The sequence below is a fragment of the Lepus europaeus genome, chromosome 2, assembly GCF_033115175.1.
Source record: "Lepus europaeus isolate LE1 chromosome 2, mLepTim1.pri, whole genome shotgun sequence".
Taxonomy (NCBI): domain Eukaryota; kingdom Metazoa; phylum Chordata; class Mammalia; order Lagomorpha; family Leporidae; genus Lepus; species Lepus europaeus.
The window spans coordinates 81,267,534-81,289,730 of record NC_084828.1 but is presented as its reverse complement, the minus strand read 5'-3'; the positions used below and the strand labels follow the sequence as shown (position 1 = coordinate 81,289,730).

The 22,197-nt window shown below is 50.4% G+C and overlaps 1 protein-coding gene across 1 annotated transcript in view; it reads left to right on the top strand.

Annotated features, from left to right (window-relative positions):
* HEG1 (heart development protein with EGF like domains 1) overlaps positions 1–22,197 on the top strand; it is an 89,495-nt gene that overhangs the window by 45,613 nt on the left and 21,685 nt on the right. The window contains exons 7-14 of the mRNA XM_062209157.1: positions 168–284; positions 883–1,002; positions 4,073–4,176; positions 6,687–6,745; positions 6,990–7,150; positions 10,714–10,848; positions 15,822–15,864; positions 15,984–16,021. Of these exons, the coding sequence (XP_062065141.1) occupies positions 168–284; positions 883–1,002; positions 4,073–4,176; positions 6,687–6,745; positions 6,990–7,150; positions 10,714–10,848; positions 15,822–15,864; positions 15,984–16,021 (777 nt within the window). The remainder of the gene's footprint in view (positions 1–167; positions 285–882; positions 1,003–4,072; positions 4,177–6,686; positions 6,746–6,989; positions 7,151–10,713; positions 10,849–15,821; positions 15,865–15,983; positions 16,022–22,197) is intronic.

Below are 22,197 nucleotides of genomic sequence, written 5' to 3'. Positions count from 1 at the left end.
ATCTGCACCTCTTGGGAACCTTGCTGTATTATAGGAATGTGGCTTTCAGGGCAAGTAAACATAGATAAGCAAAATGAAATATTAGTTGGGAAAATTAAACATTTACCTAAAGCTGCCTTTACATTTTCTCCATGATTAACTGTGTTATTCTTGGAATATGTGTTTAGTGAACAGGTGTGCCACAAACCCTTGTCTTCACGGTGGCAAGTGCATTGTGGAGCCTACCCGTCGTGGCCATCGATGCGTGTGCTCGCCTTCCTGGCAAGGGGACGACTGCAGTGTGGGTAAGGGAAACGAGTCTGGTTAGTGTCCGCACTACAGGCTTACAGTGGATTATTCAATTAACTCCTTTCTCCTCTGAAACGTGGAGGAAGGTTTGAAAATTAGTACCCTGCTTACCTGAGAGTTAGGATGCTTGTGTGTCATTTGCAAGATGACTGGCAGACTGCCGACCTGGCTCCCTTCTGCAGCTCCCTGTCCTGCCTTGCTGAGCCGCCTGCAGCTCCCTAAAAGCCCCTGCACTTCGCTTGCCTTTGACCTCTGCAGCGCTTGTGCCTCAGCCCATACTCCCACACCTACCCACCAGATCTGTTTATTGAAGTTCTTCTACTTTCAGTCCAGGTATTATTGGAAGCAGTCCTTAATCCCCTGTTCCATCAAAGTCTGCTATTTTCTCCAGCTCCTGCCATGGAGTTAGTAGCTTATGTCACTGTCTCCAACCTCAATGGATGGTCAGCCACTTGAGGACCATGGTGATCTCATGCCCACCTTGGGAGCCCCAGTGCACTCACTACCATTTGGCCATTAAGACTTACTGCATTGGACAGGATTTTGCCACCTGCCACAAATTCCATATGGCCTTTTTTTTTTTCTCCTCTGCAGATGTGAATGAATGCCTCTTGAACCCCTGCCCACCCCTGGCCTTGTGCAACAATACTCAGGGATCTTATATCTGCAGATGCCCAGTTGGGTACCAGTTGGAAAAAGGAATATGCAATTTGGGTAAGAATTTATTGGAATTTATTCTGTGCTACAATGTACTTCACAGAATAATGTTTACTATTTTTCTCCCTAATCAAAATCAATATTTGTCAAAAGAATTTAAATAATATAAAAGGAAGCAAAAGGCATTGTGTATCATTCTACCAGAGATATAGCACTTCACAATTTTTATTGCATTATATTTTTACACCATTGAAATCATATTGGTACAAATTTACATCTTAAACATTTCTCTGTAGTATTAAAATATCACATATTAATATGCCATCATTTGCACATAACATTATTTGCATAACCATTCTACCCTGTAATCAGGAAAAAAAAATCTTAAAGAAATTCTGACTACGTAGCAAAAAAAATATTTATATATATATATTAGGGAGAGAAAAGAGAAAATAAAATCCTAATTTTTCATCCACATTCATGCATTCTTTTCATTTTTGATCTTCATGCTATTATTCAAAGGCAGATACATTTTGACAAAGCTGCTGCTGTTAAGTGTATGACACAGTTTGTCATAGTTTGTTCCCTGATTTGATAGATTTATGAAGCTGGTTGATTTTAAATATAATCTCAATTTTATAGGTTAAAAAAGAAACAAACAAACCAAATGAAAACTGACAAGGTATTACGAGGCCAACTTTATGTAACTGGTTGATGGGAGGCCTAGTTTCCAATCCATAGTCCATTGTATTACACAGTAATATCTTAAGCTTAAGAGTTTTTTGCATTACCTTGTTAGGATGCTAAGTTTAATACATAACTTGTTGAAGAAATTAGAAATGAAAAATACAGTTTCTAAGCTGGGTAAAGAAACTGGCATCTTTGAGTCATCCTAACTTGACCATTGTGATACTTTGTTAAGCAGCTCAGTAACTATTGAAGGAGCAAATGCATGTGTCCTTTGGAAGTTGGTACCCTACTAAAATAACAATAGAATTTTGAAAATTGCTTAAAATACAAGGATCGAGTCAAAGCATTATTTTAAAAAGAAGGTTCTGGAAAAATAGACATCAAGAATTCCTCTTATTGTAATACTTTATTGCATTTGGGCAACCTGTTCCATCTAGCCACATCCCATAAGAAATAAGCTCAGTGGGGTTTGGTTTAGGAATGGAGAATTTGGCAATGATTTCTGTGGAAAGCACACTTGCCCAGCCCTCAGGTGCTGGCTTCTCTGTCCACCTGGGGCACGTGAGCCCTGAGCTTCCACTTCCTCATCTGTAAGATCAGGTTAGCATCTGCTCTGCAGGGTACAGTGGCCATCACATAGACTAATGGATTTGAAACAGCCTTGAAAAGTGGTAGAGCTGTCCAGATGGGAGGTGTCATTTTAACATTAGACTTTGAACCCTTGGACCAGGATTGAAACACGTGAAACAGTCAACTGTTCTGAATACAAAGAAATAATTATAGATCTTTCAGTAAAAAATCACTTAGATCCGGTATGGAAATCAGCAGAGATTTGAAGCAAACATTTGACTGAAGGCCAGATGATGTAACTGCAGGCGTGAAGGTATAAATGTCTTCAAAATACTCTGTTTTGGAGAGAGACAGGCGCATCTTCCTATTCACACTAAAGGCAGACGCCACGTTTACTGTTGCATTTTGGAAGAGATCGGCATAGCTAACATTTGTGATACGTGTATTTCTGTATTTCTGTACGGGGAGTCTGGGTGTGGACCCAGACGCCAGAGCGGAAGCCTGTGTCCCCAGGTAGCAAGGAGGCTCCGGAGGAGAGCAGTTCTATTGTGTTAACAATCATCTTTCCCTTTTCAAGTCATTTAGCTTCATTGTTCATAAACAGCAGAGGAACATGCAAATTAGAGCATGCTGAAATGCTTTCATTTGGCCCAGAATGTTCTCAAAGAGCTCCCTGCTGTTCAGAACGAGTCCTAAGCAGCTGGCTTCACTGAACTGTAGAACAAGCAAAAAGATGTTAAATAAGGATTAAGGGCTTTAGACAGTAAGTATAAGATGTTGAATGTTTTCCCTGGCTCATTTGTGGGCCTTTTTCTTAATTCAGCATGCAAGCTTTCTGTGATAGCACAGCTTGATGGGCTTCTGTGTTTTGGGTTCCCTTTTTTTTTTCTGTCCAGAGGGAAAGATAAGAATTTAATATAATGAAAGATAAGAGCCAGATAGAAAGCAGGCTGTACTAATTTTTGGTTGCCTGCCCATTTAGTAAGTCCCATTCCCCTCAGGCCCAATCAGCCCAAATTGGTGTTAACTAGAATTTTATTTTATGAGTGGAATGGGCCTTGAGAATAGGGCTGCCTGCTTTCATCCCTGAACCCAGCGGTGTCTTGCATGTGGGCTGTTTTCATTATGTGACTTACAGTCATGGAGCCTGGCAGGCCCGTGGAGGAGAAGCCTGCTTCCAGTGTGTCCTCCCGATCTCCGAAGCCCTTTGGTTGTCCTTAGAATGTGATTCCTCTGAGGCCAGAGGGCACAGCGTGGGGAGGAGCCTTGGAGATGGACACCTGTGAGCCTGAGTACCCATCTGGCCCTGGGGAGATGGGGTGGTCTTTCTTGGGGAGTTTTCCGCCTCTGCACGCCTCCTCTCTCAGTGGTAACATGGTCATTTCCCCTGATCAAGAGGGAGGATGGGAGTGGCTCTCATGAGGAAAGGAAGCCTCAGCACCCCCTTGGAGTTGGGAGCTTACCTTGGCAGAAGAGCTCAGAGTGCAGGAGCCTGCCTCCGTCCACACTGCAGCCTCCCGAGGCCAGATGAGCGTGTTTACTGGCTAGCGCGGCATCCGTCTCCTGCCGCTGCTGTGGGCTGACACTGTTTAGGCCAGCACATCTCTCTCCTCTGTCTTCCTTGAGTGGGACAGCGTTAGAGGGCTGTCAGGAGGAGACCCACTAAGATCCATTTACGCATCTACAGGGCGTGGTAGAGTCCCTCACCTACAGGTGGACTGAGCTCCTCTCAGAGGAACCTCAGGGAAAGAAAGCAGAAAGAGACGCAGAGACTGCCGGCTCAGAGGCTGCCCCAGAGGTTTGCAGACACACCTGGGTCAGCATGTCACGTGGTCTAACAGGTGATTTCGTTGTTGTTTGTTTTCAGTTAGAACCTTCGTGACGGAGTTTAAATTAAAGAAAACTTTTCTTAATACCACTGTGGAAAAACATTCAGACCTACAGGAAGTTCAAAATGAGATCACCAGAACGGTACGTGTCCTGAACGGCTTTGCTATGCTGGTCCTTTGTCTTCTAATGCATGCTTCGTCCAGCATTGGGGACCACCTGAGGGTTGGCTCTTCACTTCTGTTGCACTTGGTAAAATAAAAGCCTCTTGGAAATAGGAGAGAGATGTTGGAAACCAGTAGTGCCCAGTAGAAGTGATTCTTCAGATGTGCCTGGTGTGCAGCCTTGGTCTGTGCCTGGTGTTTGTGTTCCGTGTAGAAATTCATAGTTCCAGCCCCCTAGATGACGGGCACCCAGATGTCATCTGCTGTTGGTGAAGTAGGAAGGACTGAGCGGACAGTGCCATTGCGTGTGCCGCTGGCTCACCGTGCGGCTTTCTCCCCGCGCTTCAGAGGCTGGGGGCATGCGTCCTCAAGATGATGCCAAGGGGGTAACGCTTAATCCTGAGTACCTAGGGTTTGAGAACTCATTGTATAGGTGATCTATGGGCTTCTTTGCCTGCTTTTTATCAGAAAACAATGGAGAGGAAGAAAAGCAGGAATAAGATGAAGCTCAGATAGTAGGTTTTGCTTCTCGGCTATTATCTGACTCAAAGATTTGGTGTTCAGAAAGTTGAAATTTGCCATCAAAACAAATTTTAGAGATAATGACTTCTGATGTCCGTTCTGCCTGTTCTTTATGGGTAAGAGTTTGTATGTTAGTTAAGAATTACATGTTGTTTGTAGAACTGTGGGTTTTGTTAGTATAACAGTTTCAATTCCATTTTAGTATCTCCTTGGTACCTGTTCTAGGACAGGGGCTGTGTGAGATGGCTCACTCCTCTTGGAGGTATTACAAACACCCGTGCAGGCAGAGAACTGGACGTTAAAGACACCTCCCAAGTCCTCACAGACTGGGTGCAAAGGTGGGAATGGTCCCTTAGACCACCCTCAGTGCTGACAGCAGTAGCAAGTTTGGGGAGTCCGGAGACCACCCTCGAGTCTTCATAATTCACGAAAAGCCCCCCCAGAGCTGACTGAAAGCTGTGACCACTCACGGTTCTGGCTCATCTCACCGATACGCCACAGGTTGAAGCCAGCCGAGAGACAGATGCGTGGGGCAGAGTTCAGGGGGGTTGCACACTGGCAGGACAGCGTTCACTCCCCTCAGCGCCCGGTCGTCACGTAGGGACGAGCGTTGCCAGGCTCACCTGAGCTGCGAGGTCTGCCGCTTTCACTGGGGCTCTGTCGTCAAGACACGGGTGAGCGCCCGCATGGCTGAGCTCTACCTCCAGCCTCTCTGGAGGCTGAGCTGCCTACCCAAAGGCCCCGCCACAGATCACGCGGTTGGCGTGGCCTCAGGCTGCCAGGGAAACGAAGGCAGTTTTATGAAGCGGGGAGGTCCAGGGGCTTGGAAGTGACCTCAGAAAGCCAAGGGCAAAGGCTCACCTCTCTTTAGGCAAGGCCAAGTTCTTTCCCCATAGCAGGGTTTTGTGTGTGCTAACCCTACACGTGGTGTTCTTGTCACCCCACAGCTGCCTCGTGGTTATGCTGTGTCTCTTAGTTTGGGGGCTTAGGGCCCCATGCCGAGGTCCAGTTCATCACACGACACAGAGCTCGGTGACAGGGCTGACTCGTGACTGTTGCCCAGTGTCAACGTGTCATTCCCGGTGATGTGCCATACCTGCCTTCTGTGACACCGTGCAGAAACAGAGAAGCAGTGACCGCCCAGATGGTCTTTCCCAAGATGTCATTGTCTTCACCAGCAGCTGGGGGGAAAGTTGATACTAAGAAGAAGAGCTACTGCTGTTAGACTACAAAGCAGCGGCAGACAAATCCAAAAGAGCGTTTGACTCCGTCTTCTAAAGAGTGAGAAATCATTGAGACTTGGGCGTTGAAGACAGGTCTGTGTGCGAGGGACAAGGCAGGAAGTGGGAGAGGAGCAAGCAGGCAGGCGCCGTGCGTGTGTCGCGTGGGGATTTTCGGCTCTCTCCCAGAGCACCAGGCAAACAGGGAGAGTTGCTCTTAATTTGCTCTCAACAAAAGGGCTCTTGACCCATGTAATGTCATTTCCCATGGAGAACCTTTCTGAAGAAGACCCATCTTTGAGTGAGGTCAGCTCGTTGGAGGTGATGAGGGGTCTGTGCGGCCCCGTCGGAGCTGGGGGAGCTGAGAGGGGCTGACTCTTTTCAGTGAAGCTCATTGTCTATGCAAAGGCCAAACAAACAGTTGCCTTTGAATTGTTTGAAACCCTGCATCTTAGAAGAGAGCTGCTCCTTTGAAGATGTTTTGCATCCAAGGGTGCAGTTTTGAACATCATTTCCTGCCAAGATTTTCCCCACTGATTTACTATCTGCCTCTCTCCCTTTGTACTTCTGCAACAGCAGAAAGCATTTAAGAGGGAACAAAAAGAGGACACCACTTCTGTGGAAGAGCTGCCTGCTGGTAACTTGATGGCTGGAAAATGCCTATTCTCTCCTGAAAATAGGAAATTGGTTCCTGGTCCAGGGCTTTTGTCTAACTCGCAGTTAATGACAAACCTGTTCTTCCTTTCAGTTAAATATGTGTTTTTCGACGTTACCTGGTTATATACGATCCACAGTTCATGCGTCCCGGTAAGTGACAGAATCACATTCACTTGTGGCCCCGTCTGTGGAAGGGGGAGGCTTATTCTAACATGGGTGACAGCAGCACAAAGGCCCTGTCTCGTCCAGGCCAGGGGGTGAATTAGAGGCAGGCCGCTGGACCTTCATGCTCTCCCATGCCCTCCCTGGAGAGTGGCAGTGACAGCTTTTCCACCAACGCTGGGGCCCTCGTGTCATCGTAGGACAACTGAAAACCTATGAACTCTGCCTCTAGGGAGTCCAGCGTAGTGGTGATCTCACTGCAAACCACCTTTGCCTTGGCTTCCAATGTGACACTGTTTGACCTGGCCGATGGGATCCAGAAATATGTCAACTCCTGCAGGTCCTCTGCTGAGGTCTGCCAGCTCCTGGGATCTCAAAGGCGGATCTTTAGAGGTAAGACAGAAGCCCTGTGGCAGGACCCTGCCCGTTTGGTTGGATGCAGACCTGGGATAGAAACGTAAGGCCTCTGGGGGCTCAGTCGCAGGAAAACTCTTCACAGAGGCTGTTTGGCGTGGGAATGAGGCAGAAGGCCATCACGTGTAGGCATACACGCATGCGCAGAGCCCCGAAGGCCCTTGGCCTGGCCCCTTGTGGTTGTTCGGTGTGTCATTGGAGTAGGAAGCGGAGAGGCTATAGGAGCTGATGGAAGGAGGCAGAGGTTGCTCTTCCTTCCCTGGAAAAGTCCCTGCTGCCTCTGGGGAGACTGGAACTCCCAGCCAGCGTGTCCGTGCTTGTGGATGAGCCCCAGATGCCTGTGTAAGTAAGACAGGCGTGTGGAGGGTTGTCCGTCTTGTTTGCATGTTTGCAAATTGTAAATCCGTATAGCGAGCCTGGGTGAGTGCAGGCAGCATGTCCCCAGGGTGCTGGTGATGAGGGTGCTTTTCCTTTTCTTCTTCTTCTTGCTTCGTTGTGTCAGAAGCTTCCCCAGTGCATCCGGAGTGAGGCGGATGAAGAAGGGGATCGGGGACAGCACTTTGAGAAGGCAGGATCGCGTCCTGGGGAAGTTTTGCTTCTGGGGTGGGAAAACTGTGCCGGAAACAGAAGTGCTGCTCTGCCAAGGGGACTTGTCCCACTTACTGCCTCGCAAGTGATCAGAGTGGGCTCTGGTTCGCTCATTTGACTGTGCAGCGAGGGCTGGCAGAGGACGTGGAGTGGAGCCTGACCCTCCCCATCTGCTGTGCAGATGCTGGGTGGACGTCGGCGGGCTCAGGTTCTGGCGCTCTGTCTGCTCCCCGATCTGGGCCACTCCCAGGAGGTCAGGGTTTCGTAGCTGCCGTTCCAGAGGGCTTGCCTAAGCCGGCCTTTGTGCTGCAGAGCTTGGGAGTCAGGCTCTGCTCTGGGATAAGCGCTGGAGTTTGGCCCATTTAAGGGCTAATTATGCATCTTAAGAAAAAAAAAAGAGCTTCAACTTTCTGGGGTTAGATTTGCTATTGACTAGGGAGTGAGTGAGTGAGTTCCTGCCCCAGTGTATCCTGCTTGAAACTTTGAGGCTCTCCAGGTTTTGTTTTTCTTGCCATGAAGTCAAGGGTTCCAGTTCTTCCTGGAACCAGTCCTTCCAACAGTGAGGTGGGCAGGGTACTTCTCAGCCCACTAAGCATCCGTGCAGTGCGTCCTGTGTCGCCAGCATCGTTCCAGATTACGGTTTTTGTCCTCAGCAAGTGCATTTCTGCCTTGCAAGCCAGGTGGCCTGCCCACAGCCGCCCGGCCCACAGCTGCCCTGCCTGTTCCCGACCCTCATCTTCAGGATGCCTGATTGCAGCGTCCTTGCTTCCCCACTCCTACCTCTGCTTTCAGAGCTCCCAAGAACAAAGACAGTCATGCATATTGGCTGAAAACAGACAGTGGGTTCTTGCAGGTGCTAGCATCTGGGTGTGCCCAGCTTATGGGCAGCGTGGGCTCTTCTGGACACTGGAGAGGAGGTGTCCGCCTTCAATTCACAACCATCTTCTTCCTTGCCTTTCAAGGAGCTGCAGTTGTCCTCATCCCCAGTGGGCTGAAGAGCTTGGGATCCCCCGCAGAGTGCCTGAGCCTTGGGTTTGCTCCCGTTCTGCTCGTCTGTTTTGGCAGATGTTATGCCCAGGCAGGACCAGGGGAATTGTGAATGTAGAAAAATCACATCACCAGGCTGACAGAGCCAGCGGGATGCTGGGTGGCTCTGTGTGATGATTGCCTGTGGATCATTCTTTGAGAATCTTTAGGCTAAGTGCTCCTTCACTCCAGAGGCAGGGCCTGCTCTCCCTATTTCCTGCAAATGTGCTTTCGTGCAGCCTGAGTGGCTGCCTTGGCCAGGTGGTTCGGATTTGCCGGCAGACTGGATTCATGGGAAGAATAGAAGGAAGACATGACCTTACCTCCCAGAAAATGTTGAAGCAGACCAGGCAGCCCAGGCTGGCCGTTGGGCAGAAGTCGTGGCAGCCTGGACAACTTTGTGCCCTGAGGGATTTCTTCCTGGGAAGGCTAGACGACTGGCAAAGCCTTCAAAGAGTTGCAATGAGGGGCTGTGGCACTTGAATACCTTCCTGGTGCCAGCTTTGCAGTGTTTGCCTGGTGAGACTTTCCATTTTTAATTTTCCCCCCTTAAATACAAGCTTTTCGCAATAAACAAAGGAAATTCTATCACAGACGCAAATGGGCTTCTGATTTAGCATACCAGCTTCCACTGATAAAGGCAGGAAATTCAGCGCTGAGAACCCAAGCTGTGTCCTGAGCTTACCTCCCCTCCGCCCAGGCTGGCCACTGCCCCCCAGCTCTCGGGACTCACGAAACAGGGCAGACACTGGGAACCCTGGGTGGGTGGTCAAGCCCCGTGAGCCAGAACCTGGCCGGGCAACACGAGTTTTGTGGTGTTAACAGATGGCACCTGGTTTCTGAATAGGTTGGAATCTTATGGCAGGAGAGGGGAGACTGCCTGGCAAATTGGCAGCTGTTCCTCCCTACATAGCACACACGTTGCCTTTCCATTGCAGCTCTCTTCTTGTTCTGAACTTGTCCTCACTCCCTGTAACCGCAGCAGCACGTACCCATCTTGCCTTCCCGAGCATGGGTTTAAATAAGTTACTATTTACTCCCCGGTTGGTTTCATGTTTTTGTCTTAGGCTTAGCTCAGATGGCAAAAGGTACCTTCATGTCTGCTATAGACCAGTTCATAGAGGGCCACGGGCCTAATAATGGTGGTCTTTGGTGATGCGAGATGATTCTTTGTCACCCGTGAGAGGAATAAGGTCCTGAAGTGATGGGGTAGCCGTGTGAATGACGGGCTCTTCTCTGCCCCCCTCTCCTCTGGACATTGGCCCAGGGACGGCCCCTGCTGCACGTGTGTCCTCCCTGGTCTCTGGACAAAGCCTGAAGGCGCAGAGGTGGTGATCAGCCCAAGCCCTCAGCTTGTGGGGGAGACAGCCTGAAAACACAGCCCATGTGGGGAGATTCTGAACTCTCTGAGGTCCTGGAAGGCAGCACCGTCTCAGGAGTGGCACTGAGGCCCTTTAAGCCGTCTCAGGAGTGGCACTGAGGCCCTTTAAGCCGTGCACACACCCAGAGCCCAGACATGGTTTTGCCTGGGGGGCAGGTCTGGCCAGCACCAGCTGTTCTTGGTTCGAGCCTCTTCCGGGCTTCCTAAGAGCACAGCCAGGCTTTGTGGCTTTGTGCTGTTCTCAGACTCCTTCAGACTCCTTCGAGGGCCCCCTTGCAGTGGGTGCCAGAGGAGGGGATGCACCCCACTTCCTCCCAGTTTGCCTGGTGTCCAGGATGCGGATGCGCTGGGAGGGTGTGCCCAGTGGGGAACACTGACGCTGAGTGACCGTGCAGGGCCCACAGGGAAGGAGGGGCTGGGGTGCCGCGGCTCACGGAGACTTCCTGGAAAGCCGCTCGCAGAGCCTCTTCCACCAGAAATGGGGTGTCTTAAGGATGGAGGATGAAGTTTTTTGTTTTATTTCACTGTCTGGTTTTCCCGTTGGCAGCGGGCAGCTTGTGCAAGCGGAAGAGCCCCGAGTGTGACAAGGAGACCTCCATCTGCACGGATCTGGACGGCGTCGCGCTGTGCCAGTGCAAGTCGGGCTACTTCCAGTTTAACAAGATGGATCACTCCTGCCGAGGTAACGCAGCGTCTTCGGCCACCGCGCCCTGGCCGGGGACAGGGAGACATTCTGTTTGCTAGCGCTCCCTTCTCCCTCTCTCTCTGTGCGCGCTCTCTCTGGGTGGGAGGCTTCTGGACTGGGGGTGCTGGTCCTTGTTGTTTTGCTCACAGCAGGACTGAATACATTATCTCCTCGGAACAATAGCGGTATCTCCAACTGTGGCACGCGGGTGTGGCCCTTCCAATTCAAAGGAAAGGAGAATGGAATGTTTGTGATAGCTCCGCCTTTTCTTGCTTTCTTAGGAAGTGAGAAAATGAGTGTTTGAATTGCCAGAGCTTTATCTGTTGTCTGCTAATCTTTTAAAGTGGAAACACCAGCGTGGAGCCAGGCCCGGATCTTTTAGGGGCACCCATGGCTCAGAAACCCGAGGTAGAACCAGGCTCTGCCTCACGGGTTGTGTGGCGTCTTAGGCCAGCCACTGTTTGCTCTGGGTGAAACTGGCCGTGTTGCTTTATTGGCTGTTGTGAGAATGAAGGCAGGCACTCTACACATAGGGGAACTTCGTGAGCTGTCAGTGTATTTGCTCTTGCATTTTACCCCGGTTGTTGAATTAGTGAGTTATCATTTTAAAAGCTCATTGAGTGTTTGAGAGCAGAAATCTAATTTTGCTAACCTTTTAAGGGAAGCTTAAATTCATTTGGTTTGAGATAAAGACTGCTCAATGAGCGTAATCCAAGAATATTGCTTTGGAATAAAAGTAATTCAAGTCTAGAGCACTGTGTACACCCACTGACAGAAGACCGTCGGAAGACTGGCGTCCCGTAGCCATGAGCCTTGCCTTCCACCAGCGTGCGCACGGCACAGGTGTCACCTTGCTGGAGACAGGTGTCCTGGGATCTGAATAGAAGTCGCATACCAGGGCAAGATGACATGCCACTTACTTCTGTCACGGACTTGGTCCTTCAGAGAAAGATAACAGTGCATTGCAGGGCCACGCTCTTGTCTGGAACTTCACACCCCTCAACTCAGTATTGTCCGCTCTCCAGGCAGGACGGGAGGTGGGTTTCCAAGGAGAGGCCCAGCTCTCAGTGTTGGGCACAGGTCCTGGTGCACAGCCGGTACACAGCAATCCTCAGTGCCAAGGCAGTCTGCTGCCTTGCTACAAAGAGAGGGTGCTTTCTAACTCCCTCTTACCTGGCACAAAACAAAGCGTTCCTTTTTTAAAAAAATTTTTTTTTTATTTATTTATTTGAAAGTCAGAGTTACACAGAGAGGGGAAAGGAGAGAGAGAGAGAGAGGTCTTCCGTCCGCTGGTTCACTCTCCAACTGGCTGCAACTGCCAGAGCTGCGCCGATCTGAAGCAGGAGCCAGGAGCTTCTTCCTGGTCTCCCATGCGGGTGCAGGGGCCCAAGCACTTGGGCCATCTTCCACTGCTTTCCCAGGCCATAGCAGAGAGCTGGATGGGAAGAGGAGCAGCCGGACTAGAACTGGCGCCCATATGGGATGCCGGCGCTTCAGGCCAGGGCTTTAACCCGCTGCGCCACAGCGCCAGCCCCAACAAAGCGTTCCTTGCACTAGAAGTGGGGAGTTGTGCCCAGCTTCACGGTAGGAGGCAACAGCATTGAGATCCTTGTGACTCAGGGTGCCAAGAGACACAAGGTAGACAGGAGTGGGGCAATCGGCATGGTAGCCCCTGGGAGGGCACCTTCAGCGCCACCCTGCCTGCCGCCTCTGCTTCCAAGTCAGCGATTTCATGACTGTGCACTTGCAGGCCAGCATGAGCAGCAGCAGAGCTGCAAAGATTTCCCCAGCGCGTTGACACAGGCACCAACAACCTTAGTTCACCAAGTAATGACGCAAGGAGCCTTATAAGGGAACCTGAAATAGCTCTGGGGCTTGTCGCCCAGGCCCCGCGGAGTCCCTTCTCTGCAGTGTCCGTGGCCATCAGGCCTCTGATGAGTGGATCCAGGAGCTTCTTGTCTCACAGCCCTTCCCGTTGGGCTCTGATGGGTTAGCAGTGACCCCTTCTGGTCGTTGGTGCTAGAGCACAGGCATATTTCTGAGAGCCCCTTTGGGACATCTTAAGTCAGGAGTCAGTCCTCTGTCTGAATGGAACACAGGGGTGTGTGTGTGTGTGTGTGTTTTTCTAAGCCACTGAAACTTAAGCTGTACATTAGCAAGTCTATATTGTTCTCCGTGGGATACACACACACATACATGGGCGCACACACCCATGTGCTCCTTAGTGTCTCGCATAAAAATGTCCTGATGATATTTTTACCAGGCTTTCAGAGCAACGTAAACAATTAAAGTCAGTGTCCTTTCCGCGGGTTTCTGAGCTCCTTTCCCACGTGCAGGCGTCACGACGAAGTCTAACAATCCGTCTGCATCTCATCACGCCACGAGTGCCGAGAGCCAGAGCCGTGTCTAGAATAGTGCTTAGCATACGGCGGGGTTCAACAAGTATCTTTTAAACAAATGCACGGGTAATAGGACAGCAAATGTGATAGCGAAAGACTGGGACATTTTGGCTTAGTTTCCAGCAAGGGAACAAAACAGTTTGTAAGACTTGCCATCTCCTTGTTAATTTATTTTAAGTCCAGAAAGCTTAAATTTGCTCAGGTCCCATAGCAGCCGGGGAGGCCGGTTTAGGTCTGTTTGCGGGCCATGTCCGCATGTGTTTCACCTGCGGTGCTCTGTGTGCGAGAAGCTGAGTCCTGAGGAGCCGAGCAGGGCCTGGCTGACAAGATCCCCCGAGGCCGCAGAGCGGCAGCTGACAAAGTGATGCTCAGGCTTTGATGAATGACTGAGCCCATTTGAAACAGAACAATGTCGTGACATCAGGAGTCCAGCCACTTCGGAGGCAACCTGCAAATGGCCCAGCCCTTGAACTTGCAGGCAGGACAACAGATGGGCCCTGGGCACGGCTGGACAGCAGCCATGGAGTGCAGAGTTCCCACCTAGCACAGGAGGTCGATCTGATCTGAAAACATTTCCGGGAAGAAGTATTCGGAATAGAACAGAGCAGGGTGACATCAGCCCGCCTCGGTGCCAAGCTGGGTGGAGGGATGAGCAGTCGCCCGTAGCTGCCCTGTGGGCAGAGCCACACATTATCCCAGCACCACTCCTGCAGCTCCCACAACCTTGCAGCAGCACGAGGAGGAGCTGCGTAGCAGGGGCAGGACCATCTGTGCAGGGAGCTTCCCGCACCTGGCTCCCAGAGGCAGGAATGCCCAGCTCCTTCCTTATAGACGGCCCCACCCGAGTAAGGCCTGCAGGCGGAGAACCCAAAGTAGCAAAGGTTGAGAGGTGGGACCTTGTTTCTCCTTCCCTGTGGGGGGTACGTTGTTCTGTACCGGATACATAAAGTTAAGTAAATGCAATAAAATAAGATTTAAAAATATTGAAATCAGGTTGAAGGAGAAATAAACTGACTGCTTCGTTGAGGCCAGACAGAAAGGGAATCTGCAGAAGGATACACCACGAGGCCCTTTGTGTTTGCCCAAAGTAGGCTGCCGGTTCACGTGCTGCGCTTCCTAGCACTGAAGCAAAGAGAGATGTATGATTTTGGAGAGTCGGGGGTCCATGAAACAAAGGACCAGTGCTCAGGAGCAACCCCCTCTTTCAAGGCACTGTGGTCCAAAAGACATTCCTCTGGGCACTCTCATCAAGACCTGAGTGGGGTTGTGGCCACGTGGCCCGTGGTCTCCCACAGCAAACACCAGAGGGATTTCCCGGGCTGCTGCCTGTGATAAATGGCCCTCATACAAGGGCATGGCGCCCCAGACAAGCGGAACAGCACGGTCTGCATCCACAGCTCGCTCGCTCTCGCTGCTGTGAGAGAACGACAGCTCATTTAGAACCGTGTTTTCCCAGCCGTGTCCCCAGAAACTCCAGTGATGTTAATAAGTGGTCCTGGAGAGTAAAGAGAAACCAGAAACATCCCGCTTCCAATGTTAAAGACGTTGGAGGAGGAAGACTGGTTAACCTGACAGTGCACGGGTCTGTAACAGAGGATGCCGGAGGCCCTCAGCCCACCTGCCGTCATGCACGCTGCTGCACGCACGAGTCGCCACTCACATCTGTTCGGCCACACATTTTTTTATCCATGATCTTTTATGCAGTGTACATTATACATTAATCATGAATCAGATTTCCGTCATTCCTTGCAGCAAGGAATTTGTCTACAAAGCCAGTTTTCATTGCGTTCATCTAAGCATGCGTGGCTCGTGGTGTTCTGCTAGCTTACTGTAGTGTGGAAAGTGTTCTCAGAGCAAGCAGACCTGGAGCTGCCGAGGCCGGGGAATGCCTGGGCTGCAGCCCCTGCAGAGAGGCAGTGTTCCAGAAGCAGCACCGGCAGAGGGTCCGGAGTTGTGTTCTTGAACGAAGTGCCCGTGAGGACACAACCCCTGCACGGACCATGTAGGGTGAGCCTTCTCTGATGAAACCCTGGGCACCCACCAGAACGGTGTCCTGGAGAGTGTCCCCCACAGCTCCATAGAACAGGGCCTGTGGGACCAGCCCCAGGTGACAGGTTCAGTTTGTGTTAAAGAGGATGAGAGGTGTGTCTTTGTGGACGTGGAAGGGTGTTCTGTGGGGACATCCTTCATCTATAGGTAACTTCTGAAAAGAACTGCATCTGTTGGATAGCAGTCACAACCAAATCCAGTTATTTAGTCGTTACTCCGGGCCAGGTGGATGCTGAGCCATGTGCCTGCATTGTTTTCCTTACTCTCTTCCAAGAAACTATCAAGGACACATTATTATTATTCTCTTTTTTGGGGGGGAGACTGAGACCCACAAGGAACAATTTCTTGATGAGAACGTTAAGCTGGCAACAGGATTTAGGTCAGGTTATACAGATCATTCTGAAGCCATTTGCAGCCTTCCGGTTCTGGAATACTTTGTGGACTCTAGGTGTGTAATTAACTATAGGTTTGGGCCAAGGGAGGTAAATATGTACATTCTTGAGTTTTCCTTTTGTCTTTCAGCCTGTGAAGATGGATACAGGCTTGAAAATGAAACCTGTATGAGGTAGGCTCCATGTTCATTTATTCTGATGGATTTGATGCAAGTCTTACTAGAAATAGCCTCAATTGTTTCTTTCGAGATCTGAAAGTAACTCTTACTCCCTTTTCTTTGCGGATTTATAGTTGCCCATTTGGCCTTGGTGGTCTCAACTGTGGAAACCGTAAGTACAGAAGTGGGGCCCTTCCCTCGCCGCCCCTTGTCAGCGCACACGGTGCTCTCTCCTTCCATTTCCCTCATGTTTGATTCCGCTGCCCCCCACGTCCTTGCTGGGTGGCCTGCCTGGCGTTGTCCAGGGGCTCAGGCTCTGGGAGGGGAGATAAAGTCTCTGGATCGCCCTGTCTCTGCCGAGTATGAACATTAGTTAGATACATCAGGCAGGGAGTCCGACATCTGCAAGCACGGACCACACCCAGTGGAGAATGGAAAGACACCCTGGGACTTCTTGGAGGGGCTGGGTTTGGACCAAGGCTTAGAAAGACTCTGGCTTGCAGGTGTGGGGAGAGAGGGACATCCCAGACTGAGGGAAACACCTTCAGGCCTGGGGGCAGCCAGGGGCCCGTGGTGTTATGGGGACAGTTTATAAGTGGCTGGAGTATACAGAGAGGAAGGCAGACGGTGGTGGGTTGAGTTGGCAAAGTGTCTGGGGACCGAACTACAGGGGCTTTGAACCTCAGGCTTGGAGTTGAGGCTCCTGGTGGTGCGCAGTGGGAGCTGCCAGGGTTGGAAAACAGGTGGCTTAAGGCAGGTGAGCTGGGCTGCAGTGAGGACGAGAGGCTGGACAGAGAACTTGGGCTCGGGTGAGAGACTTCCCTGTGCTTCCAGCGAGGGCTCGGGCCTGGAGACCAGCGCCAGGCTGGTGCTGGCTGCAGGCATGCTGTTGTCGCACCTGCCTCAGTCACTTGAGAAAAGCACCTGTGATTCAGTGATATTTTTCCCACTGATGCTTTTCTTAGTTTGAGACATTAGAAATTGAAGTGACCTTCAAAATTATGAAAGAAATGTTGGGAGCTAGGATATGACAGGATGTAATAGGAATAATAAACAGTCAAGTCTTTATTGCAACTTTGTCCTTCATTTTACAGATGAGGGGGCCAGTGGTTCATATTCTAAGTACACGTGGTTTTGTTTAATGTGTATAAAAGCCCCTCGTCTCTCTTCCCCAATGGGATGCCTTACTTTACATGTCCTCAGTGGTATTGTCATTGTTCATAAAGCTTTTCTGTTAGCAAGTTTCATTCTGGGACTTTTAGTGAGCATAAATAAAATAAAACAAATTCAATATTAGCTACAAAACTGATGTAAACTACGTTGGCGTCCCCAGCAAGAAGCTACTCTCAGGCTAGAGTCTAGAGACTTAGAGCTACATATCTGGTCAGGACAACTGATGGGATTGGTCACCTAGATTATCCTGACTGCAGACTATCAAGAGGTTACCATAGGTAGGCTCAGCCGAGGGAGACACTTCTAGAAGCAAATATGTTTAGTCATTTGACTAGAAAGGAAGGGACACACAGAAACACTTTATAAAAAAGATTTAATTTATTTATTTGAAAGGCAGAGTTAATTACAGAGAGAGGGGGGGAGAGACAGAGGTGTTCTATCCAATGGTTCACTCCCCAAATTGCTGTAAAATCCAGGACTGGGCCAGGCCAAAGCCGGGATCTAGGAGCTTCTTCTGAGTCTCCCATGTGGGTGCAGGGGCCCAAGCACTTGGGCCATCCTCTCTGCCTTCCCAGGAACACTAGCAGGGAGCTGAATGGGAAGTAGAGTAGCTAGGACACGAACCAGGGCTGTTATGGGATGCCAGTGCCACAGGCAGCGCCTTTACCTGCTACGCCATAGTGCCAACCCCAGAATGCTTAAAGTAACAACCTGTGGCCACTGAGTGGTGGGTGAGCAGCTCCGAACTCTGCAGTTGTCCCTCAGGATGCTGTAAGACTCCATTTAAGATAGTATTAATGCTTTTTTTTTAAAAAAAGGATTTATCTATTTGGTTATTTAAAAAGATTTATTTATTTATTTGAAAGAGTTACACAGAGAGAGGAGAGGCTGAGAGAGAGAGAGAGAGAGGTCTCCCATCCAGTGGTTCACTCTCCAGATGGCCACAACAGCTGGAGCTGCACCGATCCGAAGCCAGAAACCAGAAGCTCTTCCAGGCCTCCCATACGGGTGCAGGGGCCCAAGGACTTGGGCCATCTTCTACTGCTTTCCCAGGCCATAGCAGAGAGCTGGATCGGAAGTGGAGCAGCTGGGACTTGAAATGGTACCCATGTGGGATGCCGGCGTTTCAGGCCAGGGCATTAACCTGCTGTGCCACAGCGCTGGCCCCTATTAATGCTTTTTTAAAAATCACTTGGTAGATGAGCTGGTTTCTCAGCTAAGTTCAGGGTCTTCGTGTTGTTATGTTCAGAGAATATCCATATAGGAGTACCTTGGGATATGCAATTGCAGGTGTTCACTTTCTTTTTTTTTTACTTTTTTTTTTTAATTTTTGACAGGCAGAGTGGACAGTGAGAGAGGGAGACAGAGAGAAAGGTCTTCCTTTTTGCCGTTGGTTCACCCTCCAATGGCCGCTGCGGTAGGCGCGCTGCGGCCGGCGCACTGCGCTGTTCCGATGGCAGGAGCCAGGTGCTTATCCTGGTCTCCCATGGGGTGCAGGGCCCAAGGACTTGGGCCATCCTCCACTGCACTCCCGGGCCACAGCAGAGAGCTGGCCTGGAAGAGGGGCAACCGGGACAGGATCGGTGCCCCGACCGGGACTAGAACCCGGTGTGCCAGCGCCGCAAGGCGGAGGATTAGCCTACTGAGCCGTGGCGCCGGCCTTCACTTTCTTTTTTTAATAAGTGTTTATTTGAAAGGCAACGTGGGGGCCCGTGTTGTAGTAGTGGGTAAACCTGCCATCTGTGTTGTCGGAGTCCCATATGGGCTCCAGTTCATGTCCTGGCTGCTCCACTTCCAATCCAGTTCCCTGCTAATGGCCTAGAAAATAAGAAGATGGCCCAAGTGCTTTGGCCCCTGCTACCCTCATGGGAGACCTGGAAGAAGCTCCTGGATTCTGCCTGGCCCCAACGTTGGGTGTTGCAGCCATCTGGGGAGTGAAACAGTGGATGGAAGCTCTCTCTCTCTCTCTCTCTGCCTCTCTCTCTCTCTCTCTCTCTCTCTCTGTCTTTCCCTCTTTGTGTAGCTCTGACTTTCAAATAAATAAATCTAAAAAAAAAAAAAAAAGAAAAGGCAATGTGTGTGAGAGAGAGAGAAATCTTCCATCTGCTGAGTCTCCAAATGCCTGCAGCAGCCAAGTCTGAACCAAGCTGAAGACAAGAGCCAGGAACTCCAAACAGGTCTCCTCCATGGCTGGGTGGCCGTCACCTCTGGCTTCCTAGGTGCAATAGCAGGGAGCTGGATTGGAAGTAGAGTAGCTGGGACTCTAACTGGTTCTCCAATACAGCGTGCAGGCGTCCCCAACAGTCCCTTAGCCTGCTGTGCCACAACATTGGCCCCGCGTGTGAACCTTTCTAGTTCTATGTGGCACCGATGATTTTTTTGCCCTCAGGAGATTGGTAAATACTGTGTGTCTGGAGATGCTATACCCCTACATCCGTCTGCTATTCTTTAATAACCTGCGTTGGAGAAAAGTCAGATTGGCCTCATTGTGTTTATGGGGCCCTGGAAGGAGCCGGGACTTCTCTTTGATCCCAGAGACCTCCTTTGTCCCTGTCACCATCCTTATGTCCAGCAGAGGGCAGACGCCTGTCTGGACGGCTAGGTCCCAGCCGCCTTGTGTAACGGGCAGCTTATCATTAAAGGGTGGTGACTGCTGAGAGCTCTGTGATGCTGTGTGAGTATCACTTTATGACTTGTATCTGCATGAGCTGCAGAGCAGTTCCCAGTGTCTGGTAGTATTCGATGGTAGTCATTACTTACACTAATACTTTATACACGGAGCCACCTGCCTCCTTCTCTGAGGTCTGACCAGGCCTGGGTGCTACGTAAGAAACCAAGAATACCAGGGGACTAGTGTTGTGCAGCAGGTTAAGCCACCACCTGGGACACTAGCACTGCTTGTCAAAGCACTGATTTTAGTCCTGGCTGTTCCACTTCCTGTCCAGCTCCCTGCTAATGTACCGGGGAAAGTGGCAGGAAACGGCCAAATGCTTGGGCCCCTGCCACCCACGTGGGAGACCCAGATGGAGCACTGGGCTTCTGGCTTCAGCTTGGCCCAGTCCTTGTTGCTGGAACCATTTGGGGAGTGAACCAGCAGATGGAAGATCTCTCCTTGGAACTGCATTTCAAATACATAAATAAGTCTTTAAAAACAGATCTGGACTTCGTCCCCAGTGACCTTGATAGAGCTTGGGGAGTGTGGACCCCTTGTTTGTTTGTGCCCTTGTGCCAGACAGCAGGGTCTGACTGCCTACCACTGTTGCTCCTGCTGTTGCCCCCAGAGACAGTCGGCACCTTACTGGCACTGGGACCCAGGCTGGATTTTGCCACAGGCAAGAGTTGCTGCTTTCCCAGGCAGACTTCCTGGGGCCCTCGACCCAAGTCCAGTGAGAGAGGGAGGCTGACCCAGCCAGGCACACACTCCTGTGGTCCCTTGCTCCTGCACTCCTCACAGTCGTCAATGCCAGAAGGTTCCGGCTGAGGCGTCATGTGTGCCCTGCCTTTGTCAGTGTTTGTCCTTGTTCCTCGGAGACTCCCCTTCAAACTGGGAAGGGGCAGGCCAGCCCTCCACCCAGGTCCACATTTGTTGTGAGACACGGGCCTCTCCTGGCCTGCTGCCACGCCTTTTGGGGGGCATGTATGTCTTGTGTGTCTCTTGACGCTCACGAAGCCACGTGGCTTCCCCCTCACGGTTTTATAATATCTGCCATGGTGCTGTGGTTCGCTTCACGTTTTCCTCTTTTTCAAATAGGTTAAGTGCAGGCCCACTAATTTTTCTTTCATTAAGAAAACTCAATTTAATCAGGTAACAGACATAAGGGAAGACGAGAACTGAAGTACCCAGTCTCGTCGCCCGTTGCGCATCCTGTTTCCTTGCTGCTCAGGGTGGCCCCCGGGGCCGGCAGCATCCATATTCCCTGAGAGCTGTTGGAAGTGAAGAATTTCAGGCTGATCTTCTCAGACTCTCGAAGCAGAATCTGGAGTGTAACCAGGCTGAGATGTGGTCAGTCTGCAGGCTGTATGCTTAGGAAAGCTTGAACACTGGTATTATATATCTTTCCAGAGATAAGTATGTGTGTATCTTCAAAAAAGTTATTTCTTTATTTGAAAGAGAGGGAGAGGCAGAGAGAAGATCTTGCATCCACTGGTTTACTCCCCAAGTGGCCACAATGGCCAGGGCTGGGCCAGAAGCCAGGAGCTTCTTCCCAGTTTCCCCCGTGGGTGGCAGGGGCCCAAGCGTTTGGGCTGCTTTCCAAAGGAGCATTAGCAGGGAGCTGGATCAGAAGTGGAGCAGCCAGGACATGAAATCGCAGGCAGGGGTTTAACCCACTACACCACAATGCCAACCCCTGTGTGTTTCTTTTCAAGAGAAATTGTATGTCGCTGAACATACTGTTTTGTAACCTGCTTGTAAACCTAGTAAGCTGTAGGATGTTTTTATTTACATAATTCCATAATATCACTTTAAAAACACGCTTATTTATTTTCATCTACTTGAAAGAGCAACAGAGAGAGATGGAAACACTCACACACACACACACACACACACAGATCTTCCATTCACTGGTTCACTCCCTAAATGTCCAAAACAGCCAGGGCTGGTCCAGGCCAAAGCCAGAAGCCCAGGATTCCACCCAGGTCTCCCATGCATGTGGCAGGGGTACAAGCACTTGAGCCATCATCTGCTGTCTCCCAGCATGCATCAGCAGGAAGCTCTGTTGGAACGTGGAGGTGCTAGGACCCACACCAGCACTTTGATCGGAGATACAGACATTCCTAGCAGTGTTGTAGCCCACTGCTCCACAATGCCATTTTTGATAGTTCTATACTCCTGTGTAGTTTACTTAACCATTGCCCTCTTGCTACCTTTTCAAAGTCTTTTTTATGTCCCCATACTTAAGCCATTGTTGTGTTTTATAACTGTTATCCTGTGATTACAGAGCTCACGTGATTTTCCTAGCCAGCTTTCCTCTGGCCACAGGCATTGTTATCCGAGGTTCTTTCCTATTCTCCACATGTCCTTTTGTAGGCCTATCTGCCCACTCAGAGGTTCTGCATCTTTAGTGGGGACTCCCTGCCCGAGTGCGGCCAGGGAGGATTTAGAGCCTGCCTTCCCCATTTCCTGTCATCTGGTCTAGGCATCTCCCCTCGGTCTTTACTGTGTCCTCCTCCCGT